This window comes from Rhipicephalus microplus, chromosome 10 (assembly GCF_043290135.1).
Source record: "Rhipicephalus microplus isolate Deutch F79 chromosome 10, USDA_Rmic, whole genome shotgun sequence".
Lineage (NCBI taxonomy): Eukaryota > Metazoa > Arthropoda > Arachnida > Ixodida > Ixodidae > Rhipicephalus > Rhipicephalus microplus.
In genome coordinates, this window is record NC_134709.1 from 69,703,398 (window position 1) to 69,717,639 (window position 14,242).

Below are 14,242 nucleotides of genomic sequence, written 5' to 3' on the forward strand. Positions count from 1 at the left end.
AATAAATGCAGTAGTTTGTAGACAGCACTAGTCCTGTTTGGTCTGTCCTCGTCCTTGTTGTATCACACTGTTTTCAAATATGACTTATTTCCTTGCTGCAAGAATAACAACGCTTCATTAGGTCCAGCATTGTGATTTAAGGCACTGCTCAGTTCATTCGCTTGCCTTACCGAGTCGACGATGAATTCAGGACGGCTACAGCGCACGTTGCGCACGGATCGGAACACGTCGAGCTCCTGTTCAAGCTTCAGCTGGTCGCATATCGCTGCACACACACAGTACAGACCACTTTCCTGGCAGCCATCCCTGAAAGCGACAGCATCATTAGTGCAATATTTTCAAAGCTGAAATTCCTGGAGTGTGCGGAAGGAATGAAGGAAGGAACAGGAAGAGAAGGAATGGCACCAGGCTAGGAGGACTGGTATTCTGCACTTCACAGAGGAAAGGAGTTGGAGAATTTTGAAAGTGAGCAAACAGAAAGAGAGTGGAGAGAGCACGCACACACGAAGTCACACTTCACAGCTGTCGTAATACTATAAGTCTATAATCGCTGGTGCAAGCCTGTTGCATTCAAGAAGTTGAACACAGCCTTCGCCTCCTTTCCACCCTGATCACTTCACAAGTCCACATTCGAGCATGGTTTCTGCTGTTGTCGGTCCCTGATCTATGCGAGTTGGAGCAGCTGCCAGAGAAGTTCTCAACGCATTCTAGCGAGGGCAGCCGCGGAAGAGGCGCTGTGATGTGGGACAGTTAGCAACTTACGCTTAAATGTTTCTTTGTCCTTCGTAAAGTACATCGAATGCTTGAACATTAGTAATAGTGACTCGAACGCCGGCTTCTGCTATACGGTATATTGCAATTTAAGTTTTTGGCCACTTGCAACATATTTTTACTGATCTGTGCCATTGAAACTTGCACCTTGGTTTTCGAATGCTGCGATTTACATAGGTGGCATTGAACACACCCCGAGCTTTTCAAACATCATGGCAACCGATTTTGAATGAAAAACTTCAAACTGGACCAGCCTTCTTCTCACAAGTAAGCACTGAAATACTTTGTCAACGGCACCGGTAGGTGACTTTCTAGCATCTTTTATTATGTCCCGCATTTTGTACAATCAGTCATAAGACATACTCTGAGCTCATTTTAATATCGTTTCTACTTGTACCACCACAATGAATATCAGCTCAGACTTGCGTTCTGCTTTATAGCGTCACCCCCCATAAAACAAGTGCCGAGGATTTCGTTACTTCAAGGAAGCTCATAGCCTTCAATTTGAATTGTGCGTATTTGGTGCTTGCTCACTGAGAAACCCATTAAGGAAAAGAGACCTAATTTTTCATGGAGCAAGAGATGTAGCTCGCCGTGGTGAATATTACTGCACTGGAAGAAAGAGTTCAATTCACCACTGAATTATCGTTCATGTAAGAAAAAAAATGGTATATGCATTAATAATGCAACAGTCGCACCCATGTACGCTTTTTTTGGAAGCTTTCTTTACTAGAAAGTAGCACCTTATAGAAAACGGGGCAGTGCCATGACACGCAAGTGGACAGAGACATGGAACTTCTGTCTAATTTAATATATACATAGGTGGCATTGTCTTGCGTGCCAAAATCACGATAGGATTCTGAGGTACATCTTAGTCGAGCTCTCTGAGAATTTCTTCGCACAGTACGCAAGTGTTCATCACTTTGCCTGCATTGAAATTCGACAGCCGTGGTCGGCATTGAACACAAAACTTTCTGTTCAGCAGCTGAGTACTGTGACCACTGTACCAATAATAGGGCCGCGCTTAATTGAGTTATTTTCAGTGACCACTAGCTTTAACAATAGGATTTTTTTTAGTTTCTCGGATGGGTATTTTATCTACGTCACATAATATAGTGTGCTATATTAGTTAGGTATATAGGTGATGGCTAATGAAAACTAACAATAATAGTGACAGCTGGTAATAACTAATTAGCTTCTAGTACTTCCATTCATTTTTCTTCGTACTCACAGGCATTGCACCACGACTGCTCTTCCTTCGGCTTGCATCTGCCACCGGTCGACGTGTTGCAGTATCTCTAGTACTAGGTCGCAGGAACTGGGCACAGTGCTTGCCCTGTTCCAGGACTGTGAGTGGAACTGCTTCAGTATACGGGCTGGTCGCTGCATAACGAAACAGACCACATGGACAAATCAAGAAGGTGCTACGTTCAACCAATTGAGTATTGGCCGTTGCGGCGACTGAAATTGTAATATACTGGGGACAGTTGAGCTTTGCCTTGAAGAGTGGATCGTGATTCGCGTAATCGGGCCTTATGCGCGTCGGCTGATGAATCGCTAGCCAACACCGGTTGTCGGTGCTTGCATGCGTCAACCATGCTGCAAAGAAACGAACGACTGCACACACAACATTGGTTACATCAAAGTGTTATTCAATGCATATAGCCAACACACCTGATAAGTGCCCACTACGCTATAATTATTTCTCTTGCGAATCAGGGAAAGATCCACTACCTGTCCGTCGGGGAACATGCAAATCTACGTAGCTGTTGACATTGTTGATGCTTCTGCTGTTGATAATTATTAAATACGTCGGAGTGCTTTGCAATAGCTTGGCCTAAAAAGTGCCTACTTCTTGCTCAATTATTTTTTGACACCTGGCTTGAGTCTGCGCTTCTGCTGCGCATTATTACATGCATTAAAACCACTCCTTTTAGTACATGGCAGCCCCACCGTGGTGGTCTGTGGCTGAGGTACTCGGCTGCTGACCCGCAGGTCGTGGGATCAAATCCCGGCTGTGGTGGCTGCATTTTGGTGGAGGCGAAAACGCCGTAGGCCCGTGTGCTCAGATTTGGGTGCACGTTAAAAATCCCCAGCTGGTCGAAATTTCAAGAGCCCTCCACTGCAGCGTCTCTTATAATAGAATGGTGGTTTTCAGGAAGTTGAATGGCACATTACATTCCAGTACGTGGCAATGCTATGGCGTATTTTCCAAAGGAGTTTCAACAAATACCGTGTCAACCTGACAGAACACCTGATTGCCACGCAGACAAGCTGTGTTCAATCCTTACGTGGGCCGGGAAAGCAAAATTATATAATTTTTCGCATCTTTCATGATATTTCGGTCACGAACAAGATCACGACTTTTATCTCCCGAGAAATGGCACCAACACCGGAATTTCTGCCTAATGAGCTCTTTAACCTCTTTAACGCTGAGTGTTTAGAACGTCAACCGAAAATGCTTGGGCACTCTGCTGAAACTTACTCGAGTTTTGCAGCTTTGCACCTTTCTCGCATTACCCTCTGTGACGAAGCTGTTTGTAGAAATTCAAGTAAGATTGATGGATCCTTATCTCTACACATTCAGAAAATGAAAACGCAAGGTCTCGTAGGCATGCTTTTAGAAGGATTCTTTTTGATGTCTTCTTTTCAGAGGCATTTCTTTGATCACAGCAGCTAGTGCTTGCAAACAACCGTTGTTCAGTGGTTGACACATCGCTTCTTGCAGCAACAATAAGGAGGTTCTGCAGGCTGTAAACGATCGCAATTGCTTAAAATTAATTTTTATTGTTACATGCGTTGTGAGACTATATAGACCTCAGTGTACTTAACTCCGACTAGCTTGTCTAAAAAACTTCCTGTCTTTTTTTCAACGTATGCGCACTATGCTAAGACTGTCGGTTCAGTATTAGTGTGGTTACCAGTTTGATCCCCGCAAATAATGACACCAGATCGTTAATATTCTTGGTTCCAAGTCAACGACTGTAAACTGGAGAGAAAATAAATCATCGTACGTATGAGAATTTGGCAAGCTTTGTGAATACACCATGTTACAATCAGGTTTTCGTGCCTTATAACTGTATTGAAATATTTGTGTTTGTATTCTTTGTTTTCGTAGATGACAAGCCTTTTTTACCGAATACTTTTGAATGGTTTTCTACTAGCCTTCGGCTAAGGATTGAGATGAATCTATTACGCTACTGCATTTTGTAAACAGTTTATGTCAATAAAATTCAACTTAATTTAATACCTCGCGCTTAATTATGAGTCGTAGTCTTGACAAATGCTTCGAAACCAAAGAATCATAGGCGACGAGTATCGGTAAAATATTTGAATTTATACATACCGACCCGTAGACGACCTTAAATGTTCGCACCAAGAGGCCTCGAAAGTCTTGACTGTCGGTCTGCTCAACAACAACCTTTCCGTATTTGATTGTGGTCTTCAGGCTCGGCCAGAATTGTGGTGTCGTCTATTAGAAAGTGAGGAAAACATAATGCTACTAGTATTTCTTACGAAAAACAGGAAAATGCAGGCTACATTGGAGCCAGTTTTCCGAACATCATAATAATGTGATTGAAAGTGTCATAATAAAGGAAAATCAAGAACCAGTAAACAAATAGGAAAAGCAAAACAAGGGTTATTGAGGCGCATTATGCACAAGGACGATCTGAAGCTTATGAAGGATAATTCTAATATCAAAAAAGAAAACGAGTGCGAAGACAAGCAGGAATCATAACCAGTTTAGCATAACTGGCATGCTACATTGCACAGGGGAAGGGAAGATTAAAAGAAGAGTTAAGAAACACCGATAATAAAGTAGGAGCACACACGCACACACAACGTCACAGCGCAGGGCGGCTGTCTCAGCCTATTACGGCATCACAGTCTACAGTCACTCGTGCAAGTCTGTTGTTGAGAATTTCAGCAATGCCTAGTTTGCTTGACTTCTTGCTGAAGTTTCAGGATGACATTGGAGAATAGTTGTTAGTGTCATCATTCTGCCGTAGATACGAGTGAAAGCGAATGAGAGGGGTTGTCTGTGAACAGCGCAGCGAGCAGAGTCATGAAAGACATGCTGCAATGTCGCCTCGGTACCACAGGCGTCGCAAAGCGCGTTGTCGGTCATCCCATAGACACAGGGTGGTCTCGCAAAATACTGTCGGTCGGGTTTGTACAGATGTATTTAATGCTCTCCCGTTTAACATGGCTATACTATATGCCCATGATCAACACATAACCAGGAAAAGCAGTATCTTCAATTACAAACTGTTCCCTAAACTTATATCCACACACAGAATAATAAAATATTCACCATGTCCTTTTGTTCTGCCTCTATCGAACCGGTTGCGCTAGTGATTATTATACGATTAACATCCACTGACATACCCACCCGCGAGTTTGCTTCAGCTTATGCGGTCTCTGGGAATTAATTCATACAATATACAAAGCGTATACTCAGGAACATGGAAGTTATAATTTGTTCAATTATTTAGAATTTGCTCATGGCCTAAAGGCTGAGCAACAAAAAAAATAAAGCTGTGCTCTCGCATATATTCCATTGCTTTTTGTAAATGATATGGTTCATTGTTGAAAAACAGTGAAAGCTCTTGTCGTAACACCAATTTTCTACCATATGTCTGCAAATTTGGTGATAAAGAAATAGTGGCTTGGCTACATTCGCTACTTTGAGCTTGATGTCTGGCTCTTTTTTAATCAATCGAACAGCAACCCTGATACATACGTACATACGAACGTACCTACGTACGCACATACATACGTACATACATACGTACGTACGCACATACATACATACATACATACATACATACTACATACATACATACATACATACATGCATACATACATACATACATACATACATACATACATACATACTCGCAAACTTTGAAAAGCTCCGGAGAGCTTCAAATGCCGCCTTTTCTTTCGTCCAGATGTGAACCAGTTTGAACATTCACAACAGTCTTAGCCCACATGGTTATCATTCATAGAATTTTGTTTTGATTACCAGCTGTAAGGAAAGGACTTAAAGACGCCGAGGAGCATCAAACCAGAACTGAAGAAGACGAGCGGAGAGCAGGTGGCACGAAGGCGACAACAAGAAATGAAGAAGAGAAGAAGGCACGTGCGATTACGAGGCAACTGTGCGCCAATCAGCTCATGACCAGTGGTGGCCCATAGAGGTGGCGTGCCACGATTGGGCCACGTGCGACCATCACGTGGCAGTGGGCTTTGTGGCTGGGGACGAGCCGAAGCAGCGGCAGACGGGAGACAGCGGGCCGAAGCGTCGGACGCAGGCGATCCAGGTTCCGGCCAGGGAACGCGGCCGTCCACGCTACTGCCGTCCAACTACCAGCTGGGGCGGCGTTGCCGGCACGAGTACTGCATCTCGGGGCGCGGCCTGGCCTGCTGTTCTCTTCCTTGCCGAGGGCATCGCGGATCTCGGCGAGGCGTCTCCATGGTCAGCCGTTCGACACAGCGATGAACGTGGCCTGGCTAATGGTCACGGTTGCGTCGAGCATCGCGTCTCGGCGCACGCTCTTCGCTGGACGGGCTGGCCATGCCCCGCATGGAGCATCGCGTCTCCGATGCGGGTTGACTGCTCCGTGGCCGCACCCACGCCATCAAGCGCCGGTGTCACCAGAGCGTCGCACTTCGGCAAGAGACGAGCGAGATGTCCTGCCGGGCGCGACGCGGGAGTGCGCACAGAGGAGCACGGAGCCGGGCGAGGATTCAGGGTGGCCGAGGATTCAGATGCCAGGGGAGTTGCTGGCTAAATCTAGGGTCGCCGAGCGGTGCCGAGCGACGCGCCAGACTCGGACGTGGGCCACGAGCTCATGAGCTGCAGGGTGAACCCGATGGTACCTGGCGGGGCCCTGGCCAAGAAGAAGGAACGTGCCGTAAAGAGAGCTCGAGCGTGGAGGCCACGAAGGCAGAGGAAGCAGTGCGCCGCTCGAGAGGACGAGTTCCTGGGAGCGATCCTGAACCGGACGTGGGACTCGTACGTGTCGGCCAGGTCGAGCTCCGGCGTGTTCGCTCGGGGTCGAGTCCGCCGGCCGGTGCAAGGTGCAAGGACGGGACCTGCTGAACGGCTCCTGCCTGGGTGCAGTGGCCGGGAGCAGGTTCGTGGGCGAGGCCTACTGGGCGTGGTCCTCGTGAGCCGGGGCCCGACCCTGAACCTCAGGAGTTGCGACCCTGACTGCTGGCCGCGACGTCTGACTAAACGGCGCTGCACACGGTAGCGCATCCGTGTGCCGTCAGCCATTCCAGCCGCTCCAGCCGTGCCACCTTTGCCCTCGCGCACGTCGACGATCGCATCATGTCGAGACGACGGGGACCCAAACTGTGAGGCAGCGTTTTCCTCTTGCGAACTGAGAACTCTACGCGCTGGACTCGGAGTAAGCGTAGCCGCGAGCTCTCCGAATGCTAGAGGTCTGACTCTCGTACATGTTGCGTGACGCTTGGCGTGTAGGGTTGGACATATAGTTTTATTTTCACCTGCCACTTCGTTCTCTAGCGTATAATATAACGCTTCTTTTGTTCGCATCCATTGTTGATGTTAATCCTTTTTCGTCCGCTATCAACAAACACAGTGACGAACGTCCTTAACCATCACACCAGCCTACAGCCTTTTGAAAAGCGATGTGAAACCATTTGTTCAATACAGTCTACTGAAAAGAAGCAAAACGTTGCTTTTGCCTGCGACTCATTTCATTTTAAAGAATAGGGGACCAAGTCACTTTATCTCCCTTATGTTTTCTCATGCATAGGTTATATACCAGAACCGGCACGGGGATGTGGACGAGATTACCAATATACATTCGGGCTTATGATGGATGCAAAAAGGTCCCATCCCATTACCTCATCTTGGAGAGGACCGAGTGTGACGAGTGTGACAGACCCACTGGCGGCGAACATTTCCCAGAAGTCGTCGATGGTTTCTAGTAGAGGCAGTTGTGTCACGAGGTACGCTTTTCGTCTCTTGAAACCCTGCACGAAAATGGCACGTACATCAATCACTCACTGCATGAATGCGACGCCAGCCGATTGTCTTTGCTGCAGACAATAGGCGATAAACATTGTTACGCCAACACAGCCATAGGAGTAGGCATGGTTGCAAAATGTTTAAAGAGTACCTAATCACAAAACGTGTTTTCTAAACTCTGCCGTCGTGCCTTACTCCTAATTTTAGTATTTCTTTTACTCACTATACCACTTGCTGTTGCACAGAACTTTTCTTGCCTTGTTATTATAAAATTTTAACCATTCTTTGTTTAATTCGTACAAAGTGTTTTTCACTGCTTGCTGCATTGTTATCGCAATTTACTTATTCTCTAACGGAAGTCCCCCCGACAGTTTTTTAACTTCGGGACTTCCTCTGTACTGTAGAATTTTATTCATGTAATGTATGCATTCCTGAAATAAAGTTTGATTGATTGATTGATTGATTGGTACTGCATACTTGCAAGAGGGCGCAAGTTTCATTGTATAGTGCCTCCCACTTATCACTTATTGGCAAAGTCCAGAAGCAAAATCGGTCACGTATCTGCGTGCCAGGCTGCAAATACCGTCGAAAGACAACAGTCTTCTGTACGCACCTGCTGCGTCAGTTAACGACGTCATCTGACAGTGTATAGTGTCGGGGAACGTGAGTTTGTACAAACACCAGGGCCGCTGGTAAGTGGCAGAACCACGTCGTCGGCAGAGTGCTTTTTCGGGCATAGCGTCGTATTTTGAGCGAAGCGTTAAAAACACCCGTCATTTCACGGATATCATCACATTTTCAGCGCAGCGTAAGAAACGTTGAAATCTTTACAGTTGCGCGTCTATGTGTTTTCCAGTAAATGAATACACCACCTAATACTGGTGAATAGATTTTGCACAGCCGATATTAGTAATATTTGCTTTTTGATCCACAATGTTCACAAGTATGAACATAGCGACCAGAACAAGATGGATGAGCGTCCTAGAAAAGTTAAACTATCTGCTAATACCAACCTGTTCTGTATACCAATCTGATCCAGCCTAATGGATCATCACAACAACTTTTCAAAGTGGCCTGCCTTTGGCCATCAGCTTTCCGAGATTAAATGCGGTAAGCAGCGAGTGCAAAGAAAATTGCACTGTCTCCCACTAAAAGCCACCATCAGTAGCATGCGAAACGGCGCATGGGTTGACTTAATGTTCCGCTCATCACGAACCTCTTGCCCGATGATAACGCACATTTGAAAATGGAGCACGCCATGAATTCACTCTAGCTTCTGTTGCTGTTACTAGTCCCGAACTCTTGTTGCAACACGCCACGCAGGTTCGAAACGCCACACGGGAGAACGTGCGTTCATTGAGAATCTGAAATATCTCGCTCCCCAATGCCATCACATGATTGCTGTGAGAGTGTGAGGGGGGAGGGAGGCTGCAGCCTATTACACAGTCACATGGGCCAGAACGCGCTAGTGCGTGAGTGCGTTCTGGCAGTGCTGGGACTGGCTGTTGCGCATGCCCTGTAAAGGTGGTCACGCCACAAACAACCAGATTGAGCTCCACCACAAGCTGTTTCACATCTAATAAAATAAAACGTGGTCTGCGCAGTCATTGCCCTCGAAAAGCTGCATGGCCATAACTCTGCACACTGAAGATTGGTTGGAGAATTCCGACGATTCTAGGGTACGAGACACACTTGGCGCACCCTTTGATGTTTAGGTTTTGATAAGTAGACTATACACTAGTTAGCCACAACATAAAGTTTTCATTGAAACAGAGTCGTAGGTATCAATGTGAAACAGCCACAAAAAGTACATTTTGACAGGTGCTTTGCAAATAAGCCTTTTTTACATTTTATCAGGTAGTAGCAATTGTGTAGATCAGCCATGCAATTTGTGTCCCTTCTCAAAGTCCGTTTTCTTGTTTGAAGATAAAAAAAATGGCAACAATTAGAAGTGAAACACTCAGCTTGAATGGAGTACGCCTGTTTCTAAAATATTTGCGGCCCGGCCAGGGAAAAACCCTCGATTGCTTACACAGGCATTCAATATGGCAAATAAAAAAAAAGCTACACTTTGAATTCAGTAAGCAGAAATATATTCTCAACAAGAACGGTTACATTACAATCGATGACGAAATGTTCTCTGCATAAATATGCACACCTCTAGAACAACTCGTAGAGATTTGCGCTTTAGCGATTCCTTGTCTTCACGTTCGTTATTGTAATAAAGCTTGTAAAAGATTCTGCAGTAGTGGTGGAATAAATCAGCAATTAGGGAAGATTAGGTCAGCCTGGGCCATCTATTGTCTACCGCGGTGGAAGAGTGGTTACGGTTCACGGCTGCCAACCCAAAGGGTGCGGGTTCGGTCGCGACCACGGTGGTCACATTTCACGGTGGTCACATTAAGGTATGTGGTGGTCACATTAGGGTAACATAGCAGACGACCATGTTCTGTACGATTTCAGTGCATGTTAAAGGACACCAGATGGTCAAAAGTTCCGGAGCTCTTCGTTACGGCGCCACTCATAATAGTATTGTAGTTTCGGGACGTATTAACCTGGATGTCATAACCAAGCGTTTTCACCAGGCTTGTCCGGTGCTCATCTACAACGTTTTTTATGGAGATTAGAAGTCGACTTGAACAGACCAGTAAATGTATGCATTTCGGAAAGTTAGGACGCGTTGCGCATAATTAGGTGTGCGAGAGCGATGAATGGAAAATATGGCTTTCGCAAAAAGCGGTGAATTAGCTGGGTCAACATTGTCAGCACAGGGCTTTTTTTAGGGTGGATACTAATTACTGTGTCAGTGCAAAAGCTGGAGTATGGCTTCATAACACAGAAATTGTGGAATGCTATAGTTTATATATATATATATATATATATATATATATATATATATATATATTGTTTTCGTTCACTTACATCCACATAAATGGCGTTGATGTAGTCTGTCTTGGATCCATCAGCTGTGACACTTAAGAAGGGCCTCCTGCTGTCACCTATGAAGAATAGATAAGGCACAGCAGGCGTCAGCAACACATTACATTTGAATAAACACCTAAAAAGTTCTACCTAGACTTACATGCGAGAATCTTAGGCGATCGATTCTTGGCCGCATTTCTTGTGTCCCGTGCAGTGTTGTATTCTTCCGGGTCAGGAAGTGGGCATATTCGGGCTAGTTCCTGAAGAAGAGATAGCAAGAGACCGTTATATTTATATTAAACACCTTAAAGGCCCGCATCATATCGCGTAGAGGAGGTTTCAGTTTAACTACAGATAATCAAAGAACAAGAACAACAAATTCAAACACTGTACTTATTGCGCGAAATCCAAATTCTTAGTCTGTACTATGGTGCATAACTAGTATTACATGAATAATAGGTATATACACAGCTTGATTAATATTTACGCCATGTGCATTAGGTGATGACCAAATGAAAGTGTGCAACCAGCAGGTGAATAAATTCATCATGATTCGAAAAGCGTCCGATGAAATCTAGCACATGATTCCACAACCAAATGGTGTGTAAAATCAAGATCAACTGAAAGTTAAAATTTCACTCTCAATGTTGTAATGTTCAAACAATTATTGAATATTTTGGAAGTGCACCATTAGACATGAAGGTGCGTTATGAATTTACTGTGGGATTTTAAGGGGATTACGTCCTTTACCTCCTGCTATAAATAACTGAACTGCGTTTTGATCATGAATACTTCAGTATACATTAATAAGCGCTGCCTAACTCCGAAGCTTTAAGCCCCACGTTAGTTCAGTTGTGCTGTTTTTTTGTGAAAAATTTGCCGGAACTATCGGTGAGACCCGGTTCCCAGCTCCCAGTATGTATGTGTCCTAGATGTTGGGCAAGCATCACAACTACCTTGTGGTGGGGTAAAAAATTGCAGAAGCATTCTTGAACGACAGTACGCGTACCACAAAACCAGTGTGAATGTGCTGTACAAATTGGGCAACTGTCAGTAGTCAAATACGGTGTTTAAAACAGTTAGGATTGCGTGGCCGAGACGAAGAGAAGAACGAGGAAGAGCAGCTGGCACGTTAGGTTGTTCTTGGATCTACGCCGCAATATATGGCAGCGTCGAGATGCTCTGCTCTTCATCTCTAGGCATATTTGTCCGTTTAACGTGGTTTCCTACGAAAGAAGTCTTCGGATTTTACATACGATTTGGTTGAAATGAAGGTGCCTGAACGTCCCACTTAGCATGCGTCAAGCACGTGCTCACTGTAGTCAAGAGGAGGGCGAGTAAGCGTCAAAAGCACGTGGACGGAGTCGGGAAGAGTGAAAGCATGCACCTAGACTGAGTTTATAACATAGCGAGAGGGAATGAATGTGCACAATAAAATACACGCGCCCTAATGTTGTTGAATATGGTGCAAGAACAGAAACAAAAAAGAAACGTAGGAGGGAGTACACCTAGCGTCTACATGCGTACCTACTCAGACGCCGATCACCTCTCGATATCACACGCAAGGTTCACTTCCCGGCATGCTCCTATTTTCAGTTTTTAAGATGCGAGAGCATCGTAGAACTTGGCTGTGAGCTCGGGGCAGTGTTCGTTGTGCGGCATCCACAACCACATACTGCACATGCACAGCTGATTCTCTTCTCACACGTAGGTGCGCACTCTCCTCTCCCCCCTGTCAGGAACGAGTGCAGTACAGCAAATCATTTCATACAGATCACTCTCTCTCTCTCTCTCTCTCTCTCTCTCTAAGGGTACACCAAGGGGTGGCACGAGTGTCACGGCGCAGTATAAAGCGTGCGTTCCCTGTTCTTGCGTCATTCGCCCTCTGAACAAGGGTGTGCGAAACGCTATGAAGAACGTCAATGTCGGCACTATAGTTGCAACGGCCGTGCCACCGGCGCGGAGCAGAGGAAGACTCGGTTAATGTCAGCGTCGGGAAGTGTACCCCGAACTTTGGGCCAGGGAAGCCTAACGTAAACGTCAACGTCGGGAGAAAACTTCTACGGAACCAGAACGGGCTCAGCATGTCGAAGTGGAACGTCAGAGTTATTAAGCCGACCCTGAACTCTGGACTCGGAAAGTTGATATGAAATGGCAGCGTCGAGCGGCAGCTCGTAATCCCGAAGCGACTAGGAGACGCGAATCTGCATCAAGAGCCATTGTCGACCACAGAGCTCCCGCGATGCCTCCTCTCCACATCTCCCCCTACGGGCAGCCATAGTTGTATAACCAATGCTGCCCGCAGCTGAAGATGTGTAATTTTTATGGTTAGGTTTTAAAAGTTTTATGTGACACGTCTCCCTAATTTTGGTTTTGTTTCCTTCATAGAAGAGGTAAAATACCGAGTTGCATATTTTAGGGGATCTTTCTTTGTTATTCGACCATGGGTATAGTCGTGCTTTTTCAAAAAGAAAGCTTTCAACTGGAGCGTCAGCGAGAACTGATACGTAAGTAGCCAAGACAAGGTTCTTTGGGTAGAGAAGCTCGTGCGACGAATGTCAAAGCCAACTCATGGTGTGCGCACAAGGTCGAGGGCTATTTACCGGAGAGAGAAGCGGATGTTAGATGTGAATGGCTTGCATCTGACCCTGAGTTCAAAATGAGACAAGACAGAGTGAAGGAAAATGTTTGGCTGTTTCATCAGCTTTTGCGTTGTTAAGTCTTTGACAATAGCCTGAATTTCTTTGCAATCCTGAAGAGAGTGCTAGGTCAGGACAAATAAAGAAGCGACAAAACTAAGCGTTCACGAATGTAAACGATTCTATTTTGCCGCAGCGGAGTATATACTCTCGGAAACGAAGAGCAAATAAAATGACATGACAGCAAGCACTCTTTTATACCATGCACGAAAATTATAATTAGTGCACAAAATATTCATGCTCTTTCTTCAGCAAGTGCTCAGCATGATTGCGGGTGAGTCATTATGTGCTGAATCCCAGGGATATCGAAGATCTTACTGGTCCGTTAATTGATGACTTGCCAGTACCCTTGTCTGGCGAAAGGCTGGCGTGCAACCGCACTTTGTACAATGCAGAGCAAGATTACTGTACTACCTTCGTCAAATGAAAGCCGTACAACGGCAAGCCTTAGCGATGGTATAGTGCATGCCGTGCAGTTATCACCATTATCAGGCGCATGCCGGCAGCTCTGCTCATACATGTCTATGGTGATAAGTGGACGGCGCGCGCTGAAAGATCGTGAAGGCTTGGGGCTGTGCCAGTTTCATTTGGTTTAGATGGCGTATTTCATTCTTAACTATGTGCCCGAGGCATGGCTTCACAGTATAGCGATATGCCATACATGATGATTTGATTGATTTGTGGGTTTTAACGTCCTAAAACCACCATATGGTTATGAGAGACACCGTAGGGGAGGGCACCACAAATTTCGACCACCAAGGGTTACTTAACGGGCGCACAAATGACATGGGCTTATAGCATTTCCGCCTTCATCGAAAATGCGACCGCCGAAGCTAGCATTCAA

The 14,242-nt window shown here is 45.6% G+C and overlaps 1 protein-coding gene across 2 annotated transcripts in view; it reads right to left on the reverse strand.

The window, feature by feature from the left end:
* The window catches only part of LOC119181311 (receptor-type tyrosine-protein phosphatase T-like), a 174,545-nt gene that overhangs the window by 8,904 nt on the left and 151,399 nt on the right, over positions 1-14,242 (reverse strand). For both annotated transcript variants that reach the window (XM_075875795.1, XM_037432519.2), the window contains 6 exons: positions 10,860-10,959; positions 10,700-10,776; positions 7,654-7,782; positions 4,118-4,243; positions 2,003-2,154; positions 171-306 (listed from right to left, as the gene is read on the reverse strand). In XM_075875795.1, coding sequence (XP_075731910.1) covers positions 171-306; positions 2,003-2,154; positions 4,118-4,243; positions 7,654-7,782; positions 10,700-10,776; positions 10,860-10,959 — 720 coding nt within the window. The remainder of the gene's footprint in view (positions 1-170; positions 307-2,002; positions 2,155-4,117; positions 4,244-7,653; positions 7,783-10,699; positions 10,777-10,859; positions 10,960-14,242) is intronic.